This window comes from Hyperoodon ampullatus (genome assembly GCF_949752795.1).
Source record: "Hyperoodon ampullatus genome assembly, chromosome: 13".
In the NCBI taxonomy this organism is placed as follows: domain Eukaryota; kingdom Metazoa; phylum Chordata; class Mammalia; order Artiodactyla; family Ziphiidae; genus Hyperoodon; species Hyperoodon ampullatus.
In genome coordinates this window covers 2614786-2634256 of record NC_136926.1, presented here as the reverse complement: position 1 = coordinate 2634256, position 19471 = coordinate 2614786, and the positions used below count along the sequence as shown (strand labels likewise).

The following is a 19471-nucleotide window of genomic DNA, read 5'->3' as shown; positions in this document are numbered from 1 at the left end:
AGATCGCTGAACTTGCCCTGTGGGCCTTCTCCCCGGGAGACACGGTGACCTTCGGTTTCTCTGCTAAGGCGGTGCAGGAATTACCATCCCAGAAGCGTCATGGGGGAGGGGAGGGGAGGGGAGGCGGACGCGCTTCGCCGGCCCAGCTCGCGGGGAAGCACGGGGAGCGGGTCAGGCTGGACCGCGGGCAGCTTGGGACCTTCCTCCGCCAGGAAAGGTCACCGTGAATCCTGCTGGACGGCGGCCCGGGGCGGGGGGAGGAGGGGGGCCGGTGGGGGTAGCAGGAGCGGCAGCCGGGCGGGGTTCGCACAGGGATCTGGCAGGTTCTCTAGCGACAGCGTCCAGAGCCCTGCGGGGGCCTCTGCTGGGAGCACGTCAGGCAGTCCGGTCTATGCGAGCGGGCACTGAGCTGGCAGTCGGATTTGGATGTTGCCTTCTGTCCACCATTCAAAATGCGTGGCTCTGTGTTCCCAGAGAAAGGCCGGGGTCGGGCGGGGTTTTCCTCTCCAGAGCGAGGCCTTTTTCGTGTGAAAACCCCACAGCGGCCCGACCAGCTCTCCGGCCCTTTGTGTGTCTCCCCCCGCTGGGCTGGGAGCAGCTGGAGGTCGGAGGTCACGTCCATCCTCATAACCCAGCCTGGCGGAGGGCCTGGCGCACAGGGGCGACCAGATCATGCCGAGTGAACAGATGCTCGGCTGGAACGGGCAGCGGCAGCAGCAGGACGGCTCCTGGTGCGTCCTGGGGCCTGGAGCGCGATCTCGGTCAAGGTGACCCCCCGTCAAACCCTTGGCCGACGGCTACGCCACAGGCGGAAGCAGAGGATGCCGGGGCCCCTGCTGGGAGGTGTCTGCGAAGGGGCTCGTGTGTGGACCCCACTGTCCTCCAGGAGGGAGGACCCTCCTCTGACCTCCTCTGACAGCCCCTCTCCCTGGCCCTCCCGCAGTCCAGCGGCGTCCACCTCGGTTGAGAATCTCTGCACGACTCACTCCCAGTCTCCAGTCTGACTCAGAGGCGGACTCCTGCCCTCCCAGCCCCTGCTCCTCTGCGGATGGCCACGAAAGCCAGGGCTTTGGCAGGGGGGGAAATCTTCTTTCTTCTGTTCTTTCCGATTCAGTTCTTGGTACAGAGCTGGGTGCCCCTGGGGGTGCCCAGTGGGTTCTCCCAGACTCCTTCACCCAGAACTTTGGGAAAGAGCAGGGACAGGGGACCCTGAGCGCAGAATCAATAGTGAGCGAAGCCCACGCGGATCTGTGGACTCTGCTTGCAGGGCCAGGTGCCTCTGGAGCCGGCCTCGTGGACCGGCAAAGGGACAGGGATGGGGGGACTGTGGGGATGGCGGGGAGGGGCCTGGTGCCCCTGGGCACTGACCTTGAGGGCACTGTGGGACGTGCTGCCGGGCCGCCTCCGGCCCCCGTCCTCCAGCTGCATCTCCGAGTAGAGTTCTTCCTCGTCCTCCTCCATGATGTCCGAGAGGTCGGACCCCCGGCTGCTCTCCGTGTGGTACTCGTCTCCATGGCAACAGTGCGGCTGGGCAGGAGAAGGGGATGCAGGTGGAGGGGCAGCTCCAGCATGCGGGGGTACCCGGGGCCCCTCCTGGCTGGCCCTGCCCGGCTTTGCCCACTTCTGAGCTCAGAGTCGTGTCTGGGTGTCTGGGTGAGAGCCGCTCACCTCAGAGGTGAGGGAACCATAGTCCCCAAGCCCGCGGCGAGCCGGGATGGCAGACAGAGGACCAGACCAGGCCTCCCAACTCTAAATCCGGACGGGGGCAGGCAGAGACCCCTTGGGCTCTTGGCAGAACAGAATGCCAGGGGGCTCACAAGACACACAGGAAAACATCGCTTTTCTGGGTACCGTCAGCCTCTCCAACTTAGTGGCTGGACAAAGGCTCAAGCAACAGGTTGTAAACTCAGGTGGCAGCAGGACTTGAGGCCCCGTGAGTGTGTACGTTGCATCTAGGGTCAGGGAGCAGAGAGTGCAGGGTGGCACGCAAGTGGGTGCAAATGCACCATTAAGGGCACTTAAGAGTTTTAAGAAAACTGTGCAGTCTGGAATTCACACACGTGCACACACTGGGCTGTCAAAGAACAGCCCGGTCCGGGTGGGGTTGGGCCCCCCCTGTGTGGTGTGCCCACTCTGTGCCCAGTCTGGTCACTGACACCGGGGAAGGCCCGCTGCTGGGGGCGCTCGGGGAGGAGTCTGGGGACGGCGGGAAAGAGTCAACAGAAAAGCAAGGAACAGTAGCTTGCTAACGTGTAAACTGAAGCACCAGCAGCCCTGATGGGGTCTGGGGATTTGGGGGCTGGTCCAGTTCAGCGGTCCCGTTCCCACCCTCAAAGCAAGCGCCCAGTACTCAGCATCTTGAGTATTGGCAGCAACTCAAACCACACACCCTGCAAGCTCAGACTGATGAGCCCCAAACATGCATAAAGCTGTTTTGTTTCTGTTGGATGGCGTCGATTCTCAGAGCAATTTCTTTATCCTCCTGGTGGGCGACCAGACAAGTGTATTTAATAGCATCTCGAGACATGTCTATTAACAATACCCCCGTTTCAATCGCTCCTCTAGATAAAGACGTGTCAGCACCTGAGTGGCGCTAAGTTCCCAGCCCGCTGATGGGAAGGCAGCGTGAGTGCCCAGGCTGGGGGTCCCGACCCAGCCGAGCCCTCAGAGAAGTGGCCCAGATGCTCTCAGCCTGAGACGTCTGTGTGTCAGTGTTTGAGCTGCTCCAGCCCTAATTCTTTCAGTCAGGCACTGCAGAGAAGTGAATTGATTTTAAATGAATAAACAAAGATCAGGCTGGTTTGAAAGAGGTCTTCCCAAGGCAAATGGGAAGGAACTCTCCTCGAAAACACAATCTCACTGGATTCAAACCCAATGATGACTTAGTAATAAACCCATGGGATGGAAGGAGGTGTCTGCTGTTTGCCAAATACATCATGGATAAGCCATTCACTGGACTCCTATTCCTCTCTTCTGCCCAGTGAGATGTCATGGGAAGTCTTGATGGAGCTTCTGGAGAAGATTTTTCTACCAGTTAAAAGAGATGTGCCTGAGAAGAAAGCCCCCCTCCTTTTTCGCTTCCCTCCCTTCCTTCCTTCTTTCCTTCCTTCCTTCCTTCTTGGGGTGCTGTCATATGAAAGTGTGATGACTGGAGCAATGGCAGCCACTCTGTAACCATGAGAGAAAGACCAAAAGAATGGAAGATTCAGAACCTAGAGCCAGGACACAATTGAGCAGCTGAATCAACCTTGCAACCTCCTACCTGAGACTTCTGCGATGTGGGAGGATGAAATGTCCTTGTTATCTTAGTCATTATTAGTTGGGCATTCCACTTCTTGTGTTTAAATGAATGCAAATAGAATTATTTTAATCTTTTAGATAAAGAGCCTGATGGTTGGAGAAGCTGAGTAACTTGCCTGCTACTAGCAGTGACAGAGCCAGGAAATGAGTCCAAGTCTGTGAGATTCCAAGGCCCTCTTCTTGGAGACGTTGTGACACTGCCTTGCTGCAGAGCTGTGTTTTGTGGGGCCTGGAGGATCTGACATCTGAGGGGTCTTCAAGCTCTGACATCTCAAGATCTCAGGAATCTCTAGGCCCCACTCTTCCTGTTGCCCAGCCTTAGGTCTTGACACCATTAAAGGACGTTCCCATTAGAATACGCATAATCAGAAATTGGGAGACCAAACCCACATTGGATGGATCTGTCACTTGTGAGCCCAGTCTGGGACAAGAAGCCCTGACATTTTTGCCCCTCCAACGGTGGGATACTGACCGTTTAATTTCTGAATCTCCCATGATGCTTAGCACTTAGCAGATGCTCATCACACATCTGCCTGATGAACGAAAGTAAAGAAACAAGTGGCAGGTTTTGCCCAAACTGAAACCAGGCGGTTACCTGGAGACCCATCTGAAGCACAGAATCAGCCCATGAACAGATACTCACACAGGGCGGTCAAGGAAGGCAAAAACCTCCACATTCCGACTTTTGAAATCGTCCCCCAGTGAGGTCACAAATGCGCAGGCACTGTGCAATCTAAACCTTCCAAATGGACTGTGATTGCTGTCACCCGGGAACCTGGGGCCGTGCACCCAGGAGCTGCACTCACCGGCTTGCCTAGCTCCGAGCCTTTCAGAAACTCATCCACCGACGCGCCCCTCCTCTTGACGTCAGGGGACTCGTAGCTGTCTTCCTCGTCCGAGTTTGCGTACTGCCCACTGCCCCTCTCCAGGAAGATGCTCCTTTTCTCTAGCTTGGAAGAGAAGAGGGGAGGTGTCAGGGCAGAGGCCGCCTGACCCTGGGGGTGGGTTCAGGGCAGGCGGCTTCCAGGCCCCACGTCTTCTGGGCTCCATCATTTCCTCTGCCTCCTCGGAGCCACTGTGTGAAGGGACTTGGGGTGAGTGACCCGCACAGGCTGGCGGGCGTTTTCTGATGCTGCCCTGGGTGCCCGCCGCCCCTCCCATGCCCACCGGAACTAGCTCCTGCCTTTGCAGGAGGTAACGCGTGGGTGCTGAAGAAAGGCTCCTCTCCCTCTCTTTGCCACCTTGGCCCGGCTGTTCATGTGATCAATTAACCTCTTCTTGAATATGGAAGCTCAGAGGTTTGCTTTCTCTCCACACCTTCTGAAAGGGGAAGGCAGGCCGGGGGGAGGTGGGGAGGTGGCGGCTGTCTCAGGTGTTCCTGGGCCCAGCCTCTGGCTCCAGCCCGCTCTTGGGAGTCCTGTCTGGGAGCTCAGGGTGGTGGGATGCATGGCTGCTACCCAAGAGGGCGGGGGGCCGGGCAGAGCTCCCCCGCCAGCCCCTTCCTACACCAAAGCACCTGGGCTTCTGCTTTGTGGGAAATCAGGGCGGAGTGCCAGGGTGCCCGTACTAAATGTGCACATTCTGAGGCACTTCCTTTAGTCAAGGGTACAAACTGCTGTGTAACTATTAACAAGTCGGGAGATTCCACAAAAAGCCTGGATTTCCAGTTTTTCAACAGGCACTGAAGTGCTGTCACGGTACCTCTTCCCCCTGCTGGTTGCCTGGCCGTGGCCCGCCTACCTCAGCTCTGACCTCTAGGGGTCTGGCCTCTCCTCAAGTTCCTGACCCAGCCTCCAGCCCCGAGGGGCCTGGCCCGGGCCCTGGGATGCCCAGGAAGTGAGGGTCTCCCGGCACCGGCGTGGATGTCTCCACCTGCATCTCAGAGAAGGCACTGCCAGGGATTGCCGTCCTGGAGAGACCCCCGTGGGCTGGCTGGGCAGAGCTGAGAAGACCACCGACCACCACTGTCCCCTCTGCCAGGGCCCTAACCTCGGGCTTGCAGCAGACAAGCTGGGCGCCCTGGTAGACAAATGCACCCAAGGGAGAGAGACGGGGGTTTGGCCCAGGCAGGGAGGGGCACGTGGCCTAGCTCAGGTCCACGTCCTGCTCTCCGGCATCACTTCACGGGGGCTTCTTACAATTTCTCGTCTCATTGCACATTTCCTCTGGGACGTGGCCACACTGTCATCCGAGTACTCCTCCCCACGGTCCAGGCGATTTCCAGTGATAGGCATGCAAGTATATTTATGTGCGTGCATTTCTATATGTAGGTATCTATGTATATATACGTGTATATAAATGTGTGTGCGCATGTATGTACACGCACGTACGTACATATGTCTATCTGTGTGTATACACACACACAGGCACATACCCACACGCGCAAACACACACACACAGCTAGAAGTCTGAAGTGAGCCAGCCAGGAGGTGACCCTCGTTTAGGAAGATGTGCCCCCAAGTCCACTCCCAGGAGGCACCTCTCAGATCCCTGGACACAGACCAGTGCCTGGTTAGCCGGTTGTTAGCTCGTTTGCTAAGCCAGGCTGGTGGATAACCATTTCCTCTGGCTATCTGGGTCCGTATCTACGCAATGAAAACACACGTTGATTCCCACAGGCTCAGGCCTGGAATGCCCTGGAATGCAGCCCTAGAGGAAAACTGGAGGATGAACACGGCATCCTTCTCACCAAGTCAAGGCCGCCACTCTGGGTGCTGAGTGCTCGGGGCGCGTCTCCCCGCAGACTCGGGGTGCCCAGGAAGGTCCCATCCCCGCTGGACTGCAGGGACGGACCGCACGGCACGGGCAGCGGTACCGGCGAGGAAACGCCCAGCCTTACCCTGCTGCTCTCGGCCACCCTCTGCGCGGCTTCCCGGGCCATGGCCTTGGCGACGGAGGTGGAGACCGGGGCGCCCTGCGGCTGCGGAAGGATGCGGCTGGGCGAGGGCGACCGCCGTCCCGGGCCCGAGCCCTGCAGGCCGGGCGGCTCCAGCAGGCGCCCGTGGGCCGGAGCAGGCGCCCGGCCGAGCTCCCAGGCCTCATCCGCCGCGGCGTGCGGACCCAGGTGTTCATCTTTGGTATCGGGGGCTCCGGCACTTGCTAATGGCTTCGGTGTGGGAGCAGTTCTCAGGTGGGGGGCAGGAGGCACCAGGAGGTCGGGGGGGATGGCAGCGACGGCAGAGTCTACGGACTCGCCCTGGGCGGAGAGGGTCCGCACGGTCACGCCCTTGGCTTCGAGGCTCCGCAGCCGCACCAGCTCCACGGCCGTGCCGTCCGCCGTGGGAGAGATGATCTCAGCTACCTGCGCGCAGACAGAGCGGGGTCAGGGGCCGCCCGGGCGCCTCTCCAGCAGCCAGGGCTCTGGGCCCCGCCTACATCCAGCTCAAACCGCACCGCCCGGCCCGGAAACCACACCAGCCCCGCCTCCCGCCCGCCGGTGGACGCCTGGGGGCACCGCTGAGCACACCCTCTTCTTCCGCGTCCAGAGCCAATCCAGGAGCAGACGCGGGGGCCGCAGAGGAATCAGAACGCCGGGCGTGTTACTGCCAAAGCGTGGCCCCAGGGAAGTGCCAGTCAGAGGCCAAAACGGGCTTCCGGCCGTGGTGGGCACGTGACTGCGGCCCCTCCGGGCCCTGCCTGCTGGGCTTCTGCGGGGAGCTGGGAGGAGAGAGGGCCCTGCAGCAGCCGCCGCTCTCACGGGGCGAGCTGGGACACCGCCCCGCGTCTGATGCAGCAGCCCTGGGCCTGGGGCCGCGGGGGACAGGGTGGGGAGTGGAGAGCAGACAGAAGCGTGCTCCAGCCCCGCCCCCCAAGGGCAGCCGTGTCTGTTTCCTGCGCCCGGACCCGCTGAGGCTTGAGATTACGGGCTCCCCTACAGCGGGCATTAACACTTCCCTGCAGCGTTTCCGGGGCATTTGGACTACCGTCTCGCCAAGAATCGGTTTGGTGGAATCTACTGAGTGGGCTCTGATATCCTGGGGCTCGAAAGATGTGAATTTTTGGTACCCAGGGGAGAACAAGAAAGGTCCCGAGCAGGACAGGTAGTCGCTGCGGGAGGAGAGCAGACAGCACTCTGCGAAGGAGGACAAGGATGGAATTCTCCGTGTCCTGCAGCCGAGCCCGGGATGGCGGCGCAGGGGGTGCTTAAGTAGCTGCTGGGAGGTCTTGGGGGCTGAGGAGAGAGGGAGAGTCGCCCGTCACTGAGCGGAGAGGGCTGGGGCCTCTGGGGCGAGCGCTGCCCCCGCAAGGACTCACCCTCTGCCCTTTGGCATACACGCCGTAGCCGGTGACGTTGGCTCCATTGGACAGCCCCGTGGCCGTCAGGGCGGGCGGCTTCCAGGAGACGTGGACGGTGGCTGGGGTGGCCGCGGCCTGGACGGCAATGTCCTGGGGCGGGGCGGGAGGACCTGGGGGACCGAGCAGAGCTGTCAGGACACGGCCCTCTGGCAGAAGAGCTGCCACCACGCCCGGCTGGGGGCGCCCGGAAACGAGATCTTCTGTTCAAGCCTCCAGGAGTCGCGGGCAGAATATGAAGCGTGAAAGCAGGGCAGGAGGGTGAGGAAGGGGCAGCTCCCGGACACACGCGGTGCCCTCCTGGAACCCCGCTCACGGTGCTCCATCCCCAGGGGAGCCCGTGACCCGGGCCAGGCCAGCCGGCCACGAGGACCCAGCGTCTGGCAGAGGAAAGAAATCCCTGCCGCCTCTCCATACTCTTCTGCGCCCCTCCCCCCTCTGCCTTCGCTGTGCCCCTCCGTCTCTCTCTTCATCAGACTTGGAGGCAGTGAACTGGACTGCACATCCCCCATCTCACCACCTTGTGGGACAGGACAGAGCCGGAAGCTGGAGAGAGACGGTTCTGATGAAGCCACCCAGCCCTGGACACCGGCTCTGCACACACACTGCCCGGCTGACCCGCTGGGCCGCTTCCTCTGCCCCCGAACCCGTTTGAATCGCGCTCACCATGGAAGTCTTGAGCAGCTACTTCAACCAACAAGGAGGCCAGGGTCATGTCGCTGGTCCTTCCAGGTGGCTCTTGGGGACAGCAGGACCACCTGTCTGCCCTGTAACCCGCAGGCAGCTCCTTTTCCCCCGGGGTCTGTCTGGTGCAAATCCCCCATAACTAGCATTCTATTCGGAAAGGAACGTGTAACTTTCAGGAAGAAGGTATGAGCTTCATCCTCCAAGACGCTGCTCCGCCCCGTGGATTTCTGTGGGGGGGGCAATGGCTGTTGGCTGAGGATTCTCTATGTGCTTCTCATTCTGCTACTCTCTTCGGACTCTTTACATCACGTGATCTGCACAACAGTCCTGTGAATTCAGCGCATCCTTGTTTTGCAAATGAGGAAGTTAAGGTTCCAGGGAAGCTGCTCGGCTATTGTGTGTTGGAAACGCCAGCCTGCAGCTCAGTGCAGCTCATGAGTAAGGCTGATGCAACCCACCGTCAACACACTGCAATATGGGGCTTCTGAACTTCCCTATAACCAGCTTCAGAAGTTAAACTGTACCTGGACGGTCCATTCAAACATGACACATGGGTCATTATTCTTAAGGGCGAAGGTCAAGAACTGAAACTGGCTGGGGAGTTTGCTGGGTGCCCACTTCTACCACAAGAGCGATGACAGCGGAGGGCCGGGGTTTTGAGGGTGGGGAAGACTTGTGTAGCTGTGATCTGCCAGCTCCAGCCCATCCCTCCAGTGACCCAGAGGTGAGGACGGACGTCCATCACGTGGGGACACCTGGTCCAGCCACATGCCCGACGTCGAGCTCATGCTGAACGAGGTTCAGGGGCTGCCCTCCCCATGCCTCTCACTCGTGACATTTCCACAAAGTCCTCCTCCGCCTGGACGGGCAAAGGCACTAGTCTGCCGTGGACTGCATGTTTGCATCCCCCCCAAATTCGTATCTTGCAATCCTAACCCCCAAGGTGACGGCACTTGGAGGAGGGGCCTGTGGGACGTGATCAGGTCATGAGGGGGGAGCCCCCATGAGTGGGATTCGTGCCCTTATCAACAAGGCCCCAGAGGGCTCCCTCGCCCCATCCTCCAGGTGAGGACACAGTGTCTTCACCGTCTAGGAGCCAGGAAGTGGGCCTCACCAGACACTGAGTCTGCCCACGCCTTATCTCGGACTTCCAGCCTCCAGGACTGTGAGAAATAAATGCCTGTTGTTCTTAAGCCACTCAGTTTATGGCATTTTGTTACATCAGCCCGAGCTGACTAAGACAGCCAGGAACTGGGTGTGAACCTACGGGAACAGGCCCTGGGCTCAGCATCTTCTCCTGGTCCCTCTCCATCTCAACGTGAGCTTCTCCACGAAGACTCTCCCGGCTGCCCCAATGTACGTGCTCTTGCCTCTCCTTGGAGGCCCTGGGGTCTCTGGGTTTGGTGCCTCTGGCTTCTTCATCCCCCCAGAACTGATCACAATACTTCATGGCAGGAACCAATGAAAAGCTCAAGTCCTCACTCTCCCAGTATCCACGACTGACATGCCGGTAGGCAGGCAGGAAATCCAGCATCACCTTACAAGATGAATGAACTGACCCTTCATAAATTAGTTCCTAGTCAGACCTGCTCCCTCCTCGAAGTAATGTCTGTCCCGCCTGCCCCTGACCTTGCTGCTTTGTAGGTCAGACTCTAGTTGATGACGGATTTCAAAAAGACTGGAGAGCACCATGCAATAAAAAGCAAATCCATCATAAATTGGAGAGCCAATCTCAGGTTAGATGGAAGGCTTTCTGCAGTTAGTAGAAATGATCCTGGAGAACCACTGAATTGTTTGTCAACCTGCTGACAAATGAGGTTGGGCAGAGCTGGATTAATTAATCACAGAAGACAAATCCGAGGAGGTAGTCGAGACAGGCATTTTGAGGGAATTCTGTGGACATCAGAGGACTAAAACAAGCCCTCGAGGTATCAAAATATGCCCTCACGTATCTTTGCAGACACAACCTTCTTTGCTCCAGGAAGGCTGCTCTTCCCCAGTGTTCGGGCTCCCATCCTGCGCACGGCTGCCTTGCTCGGAAGGGCCGCCTTGTACGTGAGCCCCAGCCAAGATCAGCATGACGGAACCTCATGGAGACGGCGGTGGCAGCTGCCCCTTAGATAAATCGGAGGATGAGCCGACCCGGGAGGATGTCCATCTCAACCCATCTCTTTACAGTTTCCTGGGAGAGAGTGTGCGGGGATGGGAGAGGGGTGCATTCCTCCTCCTGTTACAGCTGGGAGTGCAGGGAAGGAGGCAGACGGGTGCCCGGAACCCAAGATAGCATCCACAATGGAACTTCATGCCTTCGCAGATTCACCCGTATGTGTGAGCTACATACACGTATATGTATATATATCAAAAGGAGACATGAGAAGAGAGAACAATGTTGAGAGCGCTGTGGGCACCCGCTCCATGGCTCCTCTCTGTGAGTGCACGTCCAGGAGTGGGTGACACCGGGAAAATGGAACCCTCCAACTGCCCAGGGTGCTCTCGTTTCCTCCTGTCTTCTGTCGGACGGGGCTCTTACAGATGCACGCGTTAAATATTTCCAACAACACGGCCCCTGAACAGAACCCTCTCACACACACACAGGCGTGCGTGGGTGTACTCCGCGGTTCCCGGCTGATCGAAGGATGCTCCAGGACGGCGCCGGCTGTCGGCAGCGGCTCCCCTGCTGCTGCCCCCGCCCCTCCCCTTGCACAGGGTGACATCCCGGTGTCCCCTCCCTTGGGGACTACCTCCCCCCCCCGACCCCCCACCCCGGGAGGACAGCTCACCTGCCGGCAGCGTGGAGAACTCCACGAAGGCTTCCTTCCTCTCCCTCTGCTCCAGGGGCAGCTGCCAGGGCATCTGGTGGGGCTTGGCCAGGACCTTCACCTTGTAAGCCGCGTTGGGCCTGAGGTTGCAGAACTGGTACTTGTAGCTGGTGGCCCGGACGACGTCCAGCTCCTGCTCGTTGAGGAAGATGACATGGCTGTAGTTGCTGTTGGTGGGCACCCAGGAGAGCTGGGCGGAGACCTGCGTGATGTTGTCCACACGCAGGTGGGACGGGGCCACCACCACGTCCTTGCCCACCAGCAGCGTGCAGCGCAGCTCGTCCGAGCTGCCCCGGCTGGTGACACACTGCACGGAGATGCGGTAGGTGCAGGCTGCCATGTTCAGCTTCTCCACCAGGGCCTTGGTCCTGCCACCCAGCGCCAGGCTCAGGCGCATCTCTGCGTCCACCAGCACGTTGTAGGTGCCCACAGTCCCCCAGCCCGGGGGCACCGCCGGGGGCTCCCAGCCCACAATGACACTTTTGGCAAGTTGCTTGATGAGGGTGATTTTCCGAGGGTAAGGCACGATGTCTTCTCCGATGTCATCGATGTTCGTGTCCAGCATCCCCGCCCCGTGGTCGGAGGGGCCGGAGTCCGTGTGCGTCGGGGAGTGGAGGTCCAGGACGCGCTCCCCCTCCGAGCCGACGCTGGCGTGGTTGATGAAGTTCTGATCCTGGTCTTTCCCCAGAGTGCCTGCCAGTCGAGACTCGTCCTGGACAAAATCCACGAAGTTGGAGGGCACCAGGCCCCTCTGCCCGTCCAGCAGCTCGCCTGTGGGGTACGAGGACAGGGTTACCGCCCAGCTGTCCCATGGGGGCCCGAGGGCCTGCAGTGGAGTCTGCGCAAGGGGGCTGCTGTACGGAAAGCAGCAGGGTCACAGTGGATTCCTCAGCCCTTTACAGGAATCACTCCAGCATCACCTCTTCGGGACACCCGCCCCTGCGTCAGCACCCTGCAACCTGCCATCTGCCACCCCACCAGTGAGGCCGGCTTCCCCCATAGCACCCAGCACACTGCGGCCAGCCACCCAGGTATGTGTGTCAATGGCCTCCTTCCAACGGGGACAAAGCTCTGGGAGGACAGGGAAATTTGTTCCCTGCTAGTCCTACAGGGACACCTGGCACAGAGTAGGTGCTCAGTAAGAGTTTGTCAGAAGGACAAACAACATGCAAACTGCGTGGGTTTGGAGGCTAAAAAAATTACACACCTTACTCTGATTTTGATTAGGTGATCACACAAACAGGAATTAAAAGGTGAATTTCCCCCCCTTGCAGAGCAGTGTGTCTGTCTTGGCGAAATTCTCGACATGCGTCCGTTTGGTGAGAGACGATCAATTTGGTCCCAGAACCACCTGGAGGCTGAGTGGCCCCAAAAATGCCACCAAACTAGCTCTCATAGCCGCGGGCAGTCACAGAAGGGACCACTTTTTATTTCATGAAATGGTCTCATTTCTTTGCATTCTCTTTATTCATGGGGCTCGGAAGCCTGCTGAGAGCAGAGCCGTGGAAAACTGAGAAGCGTTCGGAGGAGCTTCAGAGATGACACAGTTTGGGTGATCTCACGACACGAGCGGGAAAGGGCTGTTTCCCCTGGCGCGTCGAAGAAAGGGCTTGACTGGGGGTCCGGGGACCCGGGAGGCTGGGAAGCGTGGAACGAAGGGTGGGGTCTGCTCCCAGTAGACACACACACGCCTCACGGGACGTGCGACGGGCCTGGGCGAGAGGGATGCTGACCACTGAGTCTGAGGATCTCTGATTCTCCTCCCATCCCCAGCTCGGGGGCGGGTCTTGAGATGTCAAGGAGGAGGAGGAGGAGAGTGGCAGCAAGTCCTGTGTACCAGGCCCTGTCCTCAGACCCCATGTCTGCTTCCTCATTTATCGCCACAGCCACCCCTTAAGGTGGCAACCGTGACCATCTGCCTAGTGAGGGGGGGTGAGCTTGCCACTGTCATGTGGACAACGGAACGCTGAGCTCTGCCGCCTGCCTTTCATCCGGCCTCTGGAAAGTCTGTGTGGGCACAGTGCCTAGCGCAAATACTCTAGAGAATTCCAACGAGCGTTACCTGGCAGCCGCCTTGGGCACATAGTTCTCCCCTGGTGCGCACATCGGTGACGGCAATGTGAATTTGTGTTAAGAGTTCAAGCAGTTTTGCCACCAGTTGGTGAAATTTCACCAGTTGGTGAAATTTCTCGGGAGGCCTACCCACGGGTGTGGCACTATTTTTCCAGTAACTAATGGAAACCAAGAATTTCAATGACCCCAGGTTCTGGCACCTTCAGAAAAACAGCCCAGGCTGGGCTGCCACTCGCCGACCTCAGCGGAGGCCACCTGATCTCGGGGCCCATCAACCCCAAGACAAGAGCCAGGAGTGTGGCCATCAGCTCCAAGGAAACTCCAGGAGGTCACGCAAGAGAAACCTGCTAGTTTAGCAAGAAACAATTTTTTCTGCTCAGAGGGACAGGAGGAAACCGAGACGCTTCTGTTAGGGCAATGGGAGAGTTTAGGGAACTGAGGAATCTGGATTTATGAAGCTCCTGGAGATGTCCCATGTTCATCCTCTAGCTACAAATGTGACCAAGGTTATGAGTTTTGGGCAGAGGAATTCCCATTTCCTGGTCTCACACTGCGCAAGGTGCAGGAAGTGGTCAGGCAGGACACGGGGCTGGACCACCCTAGGTTAACAACAGAGGCTGAAGGTCAGTGGGATCGCTGTGAACCAGATGAGGTCCCCTGAAAGGGTCCCTGGCCCTGCCTCGGAGAAGGTGCTGGGCTGTAAGACAGCTGGGGAGGAGAAACCCTCACCTGTCAGCCCCACATGTCTGCGGAAGCTCCTGGGAAGCTCTGTGGACGTGAACGTTAGAAGGTATCCACCCCGTGTCAGAGGGCTGCTTGGGGTTAAAAATAGGAAACCCCACTCAATCAGACAAAAGGGGAACAAATACCTTGTAACTCTGGAGGGCAGGAGGGTCAGAGCAGAGGCTGGGACGGCCTGGAGTGATGGGTGGCCCGGCCCTGGCCTGGCCTGTGTGTGCCACCTGCCCAACACGCTCTCACTGACCTTCATAGAAGCCATCCTCGTCCATGTCTCCATAGACGTAGAGGTACTTCCCCGCCGTGAGGGGCAGCTCAGCCTCCGGGTTCTCATTTGGCCCGTCGAAGGGGTTGTAACTAGAGAGAGAAACAAAACCCATTCAGTAATGCTCTGGGGGCTTCCCTGGTGGCACAGTGGTTGAGAGTCCGCCTGCCGATGCAGGGGACGCTGGTTCGTGCCCCAGTCCGGGAGGATCCCACATGCTGCGGAGCGGCTGGGCCCGTGAGCCATGGCCGCTGAGCCTGCGCGTCCGGAGCCTGTGCTCCGCAACGGGAGAGGCCACAACTGTGAGAGGGCCGCGTACCACAAAAAAAAAGCTCTGGATGGAGACCGACCCCAGCCCGTCCCTTGCAGAGCTCGGGGCCTCCTCCCTGCTGTCGCCAGGACATTTTAGACCCATGCGATGGGCTCGTGGATTGTCCATGCACTGAAAACTCAGGCCATCAGTAGCTCAACTCACACAGATTTCATGCTAAATGGTAGTTCTGGAAGCAAGCTGTACACTGAGTCCTTTGTATCAGATGACATTTAAATGACTCCAAATTATATTTTTAAATAAATTTCCAAATCAGCAAGCAAATAAAAAAGTAATTAATCCTATAATCATTCAATATATATTATTGATCACAGGTAGAATCATATGACATATACTCTTTAGTCACCTGCTTACTTTTTACACTTTGCAATATGACATGATTATCTTTCCCCTCATGAAATATTCTATCATATCCTTTTTAATGGCTGTATAATACGCCACTGAAGAGATTAACATACTTTATTTAACCAATTTTCTATGTTGGGCATTGATATTTCTTCAAACTTTTGGCTGATATAATCAGTGCTGCATCCAATATCCTTACTAACATATGTTGCACACCTGCCCACTCTCTTCCTAAAGATAAGTCCCAAGGTAGTATATTTGTTTGGTCAAAGTCCTGTACATTTTAGAGGTCTTGGGTAGGTACAGCCAAAATATTCTACAAATGGATGCATATTTTATCTTCCCCTCCCCACTAGGACTGTAAAATGCCCACTTCTCAAATCCTCAAAATATTGGAATTAACATTTTTTAAAGTCATGTCCAACTTGCAGATAAAACATGTGAGATGAATTTTTGATTTTCTAATTAAAGGGTCAATTAATTTAAAATAACAGGAAAGGACTCAACAAGAAAATAAAAGTGACATCAGTGATCATGGGAGATGATCACGGGAGATGATCACGTAAACAAAAAGAACAAAGGGTGTCACTCAGCGTCCTGTCATACAAAGGGTGAAGCCGCAGGAGCCCCCCTGGGGGCCAGCAGCCCCGTGAGGTACCAGCACTTTCCTCTGTGTGTTTTATTTGATCCCCACTGACGCTCAGTGAGGAGAGCAGAGAAGATATTATTCTCATTCCCAATTCTCGTGGCCAACTGAAGTGCAAGGACTTGTCCAAGGCCACACGCTCACTAGGAGGTGTGGGTGGGAGCAGAACGAAGGCCTCCTGACCCTCACCCTGTGTGGGTCTAACCACACCACGTCGCCCTGTCCCTCAGAGTCCAGAGGTCCAGGGACATTGTCCAACGCCCTGAGGGTTTTGCTGAGTCAGTGACTGTCGGGGCATCTGCATCAGGATGGAAAGCAAAGCAGACGGATGTATGATGTGAAAGTCCAGCGGGTGGAGTGAAGCCAAACGTGGTTTCTGGCAGAGGGAATGGCACGTGCAAAGGCCAGGAGGAAGGGAGCGGGGTCCCCTCAGCTTCTGGAGAAGGACGGGTGAGGGTAGGAGCACTGGGGGCCGTGGGTCGCAGGGGCCAGATCACTGTGGATTTAACCTCCAGAGCTAATAGCTGTCGGGAAGGAGCCGTCACCTACGGAGTGATGTGACCGCATTTGCGATTTACAGAAGGGTCCCTCTGATGCTGTGTGGATGGGGTCTAGCTGGGCAGGGGGTGCCCTTAGAGGAGATGGAAGGGGGGCTGCCTGGGCATGAGGGCAGGGGAGCAGGGTCCCGGAGGACTTGAAGCTTTCTGGCCTCAGGAGGTGCAGATGTGGGTGCAATTACTGGGCAGGGGCTGGATGCAGTGGGACGGGAGGCCCAGGGCCCAGTTCCAGGCGCCTTACGCTGCCTAGGCTCAGAGAGGCTGTGGCTGCAGGTGGAGCCTGGAGTGGTCCACGTGCAGAAGAGGCCGCCCAAGGAGGGAGGATGGAGCCGGAAGACAGGGGACAGGGGCCCAGCCTTCAGGAGGCCCGCGCTTCACTCTCAGGAAGAGAAGTCTCAGCTGGTGAGAAAGAGGGTGGAAGAGGCCAGCGTGGGGAGGGAACCGTGGGCACCGAGGGGAACTGTGCACTGACGACGGAGTCCACATCCATCGGGGGTGGACGGATAAAATGCGGTGTCCCCGAGGTCCGCTGTGACCCGGGGATAGAAGGGGACAGAGCTGCAGCGGGTGAGCCTTGATGACACAATGCTAAGGCGGGAAGGAAATGTCCAGAACGGGGAACCCACAGCGACTGAAAGGTTAGTGGTTATTTGGGGTGGGGATGGAGGGGATGGGCTGACACCTGAAAGGGACGGGGGTCTTGGTGAGCGGACAGGAATGTTCTCAACTCGACAGTGGCGAGGATGGCACGTACTGTGCGTTGCATCTAGAAACCGTCATACAGAGTGAAGTCAGCCAGGAAGAGGAAAACAAATACGGTGTAATATCGCTTATAAGCGGAATCTAGAAAAACGGTCCAGATGAACTTACTGGCAAAGCAGAAAGAGAGTCACAGACGTAGAGAACAAATGGACGTTGACCAAGGGGGGGCGGGGGGTGGGACTAACTGAGAGATTGGGTTGGACAGAGACACACTATATAAAATAGAGAACTAACAAGGAGCTACTGCAGAGCACAGGGAAATCTGCTCAGTACTCTGTAATGGTCTACATGGGAAAAGATTCTAAAAAAGAGTGGGTACATGTATATGTACAACAGATGCACTTTGCTGGGCAGCAGAAACTAACACAGCATTGCAAATCAACTGCACTCCAATTTAAAAAAAGGGGGGGACTGTAGCTATGTGACTGACCCCTCAGAAAAGCTGTTTAAAAGGAAGGGTGTGGGAGGCCTGCGTTGGGTGCCTGCCGGACTTCTGGAAAGGGGCCTCCTGGAGCCTCAGAGGCTCGTCCTGCTGATGGGGGAGCGGACACTGGGCTGAAGAGGGGGCAAGAGATGGGGAAGCGAAGGCCGCTCCACAGGCAGCTCCTAGAGCAGAGGTGGGAGGAGCGCACGGGGCCACGGGGAGGAGGGCTTCTCCCATTTCAAGTTTGGGGAAACTTCGAAGCAGGGTGCCGAGTAAGGGCAGTGTTTAGCTCCGGGGGGGAAACACCCCCAAACTCCCCTTACCTTCGAGCCACTCCTCCAGGGATGCGCAGGGTGTTTGGGGAACTGAGATCCGCGCGATCCTGTCTGGGACTATTCTCATGTGGTTTGATGTGGCTGGGCGTGAGGTGGAAAACACCCAGAGCGCCCACAGAGGATGGGGATGGAGCTCACCGAGCGCCCTGGCCGCGGCTGGGGACCGCGGTGTCGGCTATACACCGGTTGACCGCTCAGGCTTTCTCTCTGCCTGCTTTCACGCTGGCTGTGGATCCAGCCTCTGGATGCCTCAGCTCTTGGGCACCTTCCCCAGAATAAGGTCTCATCTCCCCAGGAGAGCGGAGGGAGGGCGTGCCCAGGGAGCAGGTGGCCACCGCAGCCTCGAGGGGCCAGGCTCATCGCTGGGAAGGGCCCAGCTGGCGAGGGAGACAAACCTGGAAGCCAGATCAGCATCCCGGCCGCGGCCCCAACTGGCCGGCCCAGAGGGCTCTGCCTGAACAGCTGTGCCAGCCAAGCTCCACACACACAAAGGAAGAACCGTCCTCCCACCAGACATGGGGCGGGGCTGAGCCCTCCTTCTTGGGCCCCAGGACTGGTGTCCTCAAAGCTCTCTCCAGTGATATGGTGATGTCCCCATGGACCCTATGAAGGATGCAGGCGGGGGCAGCCAGCATTCAGATCGGGGGGGCGGGGCCTCCTCAGGGGTTGGCTGGCATCCTCATCCAGGATGCCCCAGCCCAGGGCGGCTACTCCACGGGCTTCCAGTATCTGGACGTCAGAAGTGGGTTTGCACTGGTGAAATTAGTGGATCAGCGAAAAATAATCCACTGACAGGTAGAGTAGTTATTAGAAATGGTTCTCACTGGAGAAGGCGGAAGGCACTGAAGGTACGCAGACAGGCTAAAAGGAAGCTCACCCCGCCTCCTCCACGTGGAGAGATTTTAAGGATCTAGTGAGGGAGGCATCCACCCTTGGTGACGGCTCCTGAGGTTTGATTCCTCAACAGCTCCGTGCACAGTTCAGTCCCCTTATGGGGGACTCTGGTTGCCTGTCGCCCACTAAGAGGGCAGTGGCGTCTGACCCCAGAACACTGCCCTTTCTGCCCGGCCAACCCAGGAGGCAAAGGGTCACTGGAGCATCTGGAAACACAAGAGCCCAGGTCCTCACTGAGCATAAAGTACAGGAGGTCTGACTGTTCTGTGTCTGCTTTTGGTGACTATGTGATTCATCCGTGTCTGCACACCTGGCAAACTCTGGGCATTATAATGCCTGTCGCATTATAACCAGGCAGGGAAGTTGCAGGGAGGCGGCTAACCCTCATCCGTCTCAAAGTTTTCAGTGGTAACCACAAAGAAGCTGAGGGCCGTGCATGACCAACCTGGCTGACGTCGGTGGACACAGACACCCAGGTCCTCCAACAAGAGCTCAGCTCTGCAGCTGTAACAGCTACGTGATGTGGCCCAGGCACTGGGCGGACAGGGAAGGTGCCGGACAGGCACCAAGCAGGGGGCTCTGGGCAAGGGGACCCCTCTTTGAGTTTCAGCTTGCTGCCTGTCATGGAGTGAACTGTGTCCCCCAAAAGAGACGTTCAGGTCCTGGCCCCTGTGGAGGTGAGCTTATTTGGAAATAGGGTCTTTGCAGGTGGGATCAAGTTAAGATGGGGTCCTACTGGAGTAGGGTGGGCCCTAATCCAAGACAGGGGTCCTTATAAAAAGAAGAGGGAACACACGGAGACCCACAGGGAAGAAGAGCACGTGAAGACGGAAGCAGAGATTAGAGCGGGGGGTCTACAGCTGAGGGACGTCAGGGATGCTGACAGCCAGCAAAAGCTGGTCCTCCCCACACCTTGAATTCCCACTTCTGCCTTCCAGAACTGGGAGAGCACGGATTTTTGCTGTTTTTAAGCCACCCAGTTGGTGACGGTTTTGAATGGCA

General features: G+C 57.7%; 1 protein-coding gene across 8 annotated transcripts in view; it reads right to left on the bottom strand.

Annotated features, from left to right (window-relative positions):
- Positions 1 to 19471, bottom strand: part of RIMBP2 (RIMS binding protein 2) — a gene marked incomplete at both ends in the record, with an annotated part of 109723 nt that overhangs the window by 27635 nt on the left and 62617 nt on the right. For all 8 annotated transcript variants that reach the window (XM_079717314.1, XM_079717318.1, XM_079717315.1 and 5 more), the window contains 6 exons: positions 1369 to 1527; positions 4107 to 4250; positions 6140 to 6601; positions 7555 to 7706; positions 11061 to 11870; positions 14158 to 14267. In XM_079717314.1, the coding sequence (XP_079573440.1) occupies positions 1369 to 1527; positions 4107 to 4250; positions 6140 to 6601; positions 7555 to 7706; positions 11061 to 11870; positions 14158 to 14267 (1837 nt within the window). The remainder of the gene's footprint in view (positions 1 to 1368; positions 1528 to 4106; positions 4251 to 6139; positions 6602 to 7554; positions 7707 to 11060; positions 11871 to 14157; positions 14268 to 19471) is intronic.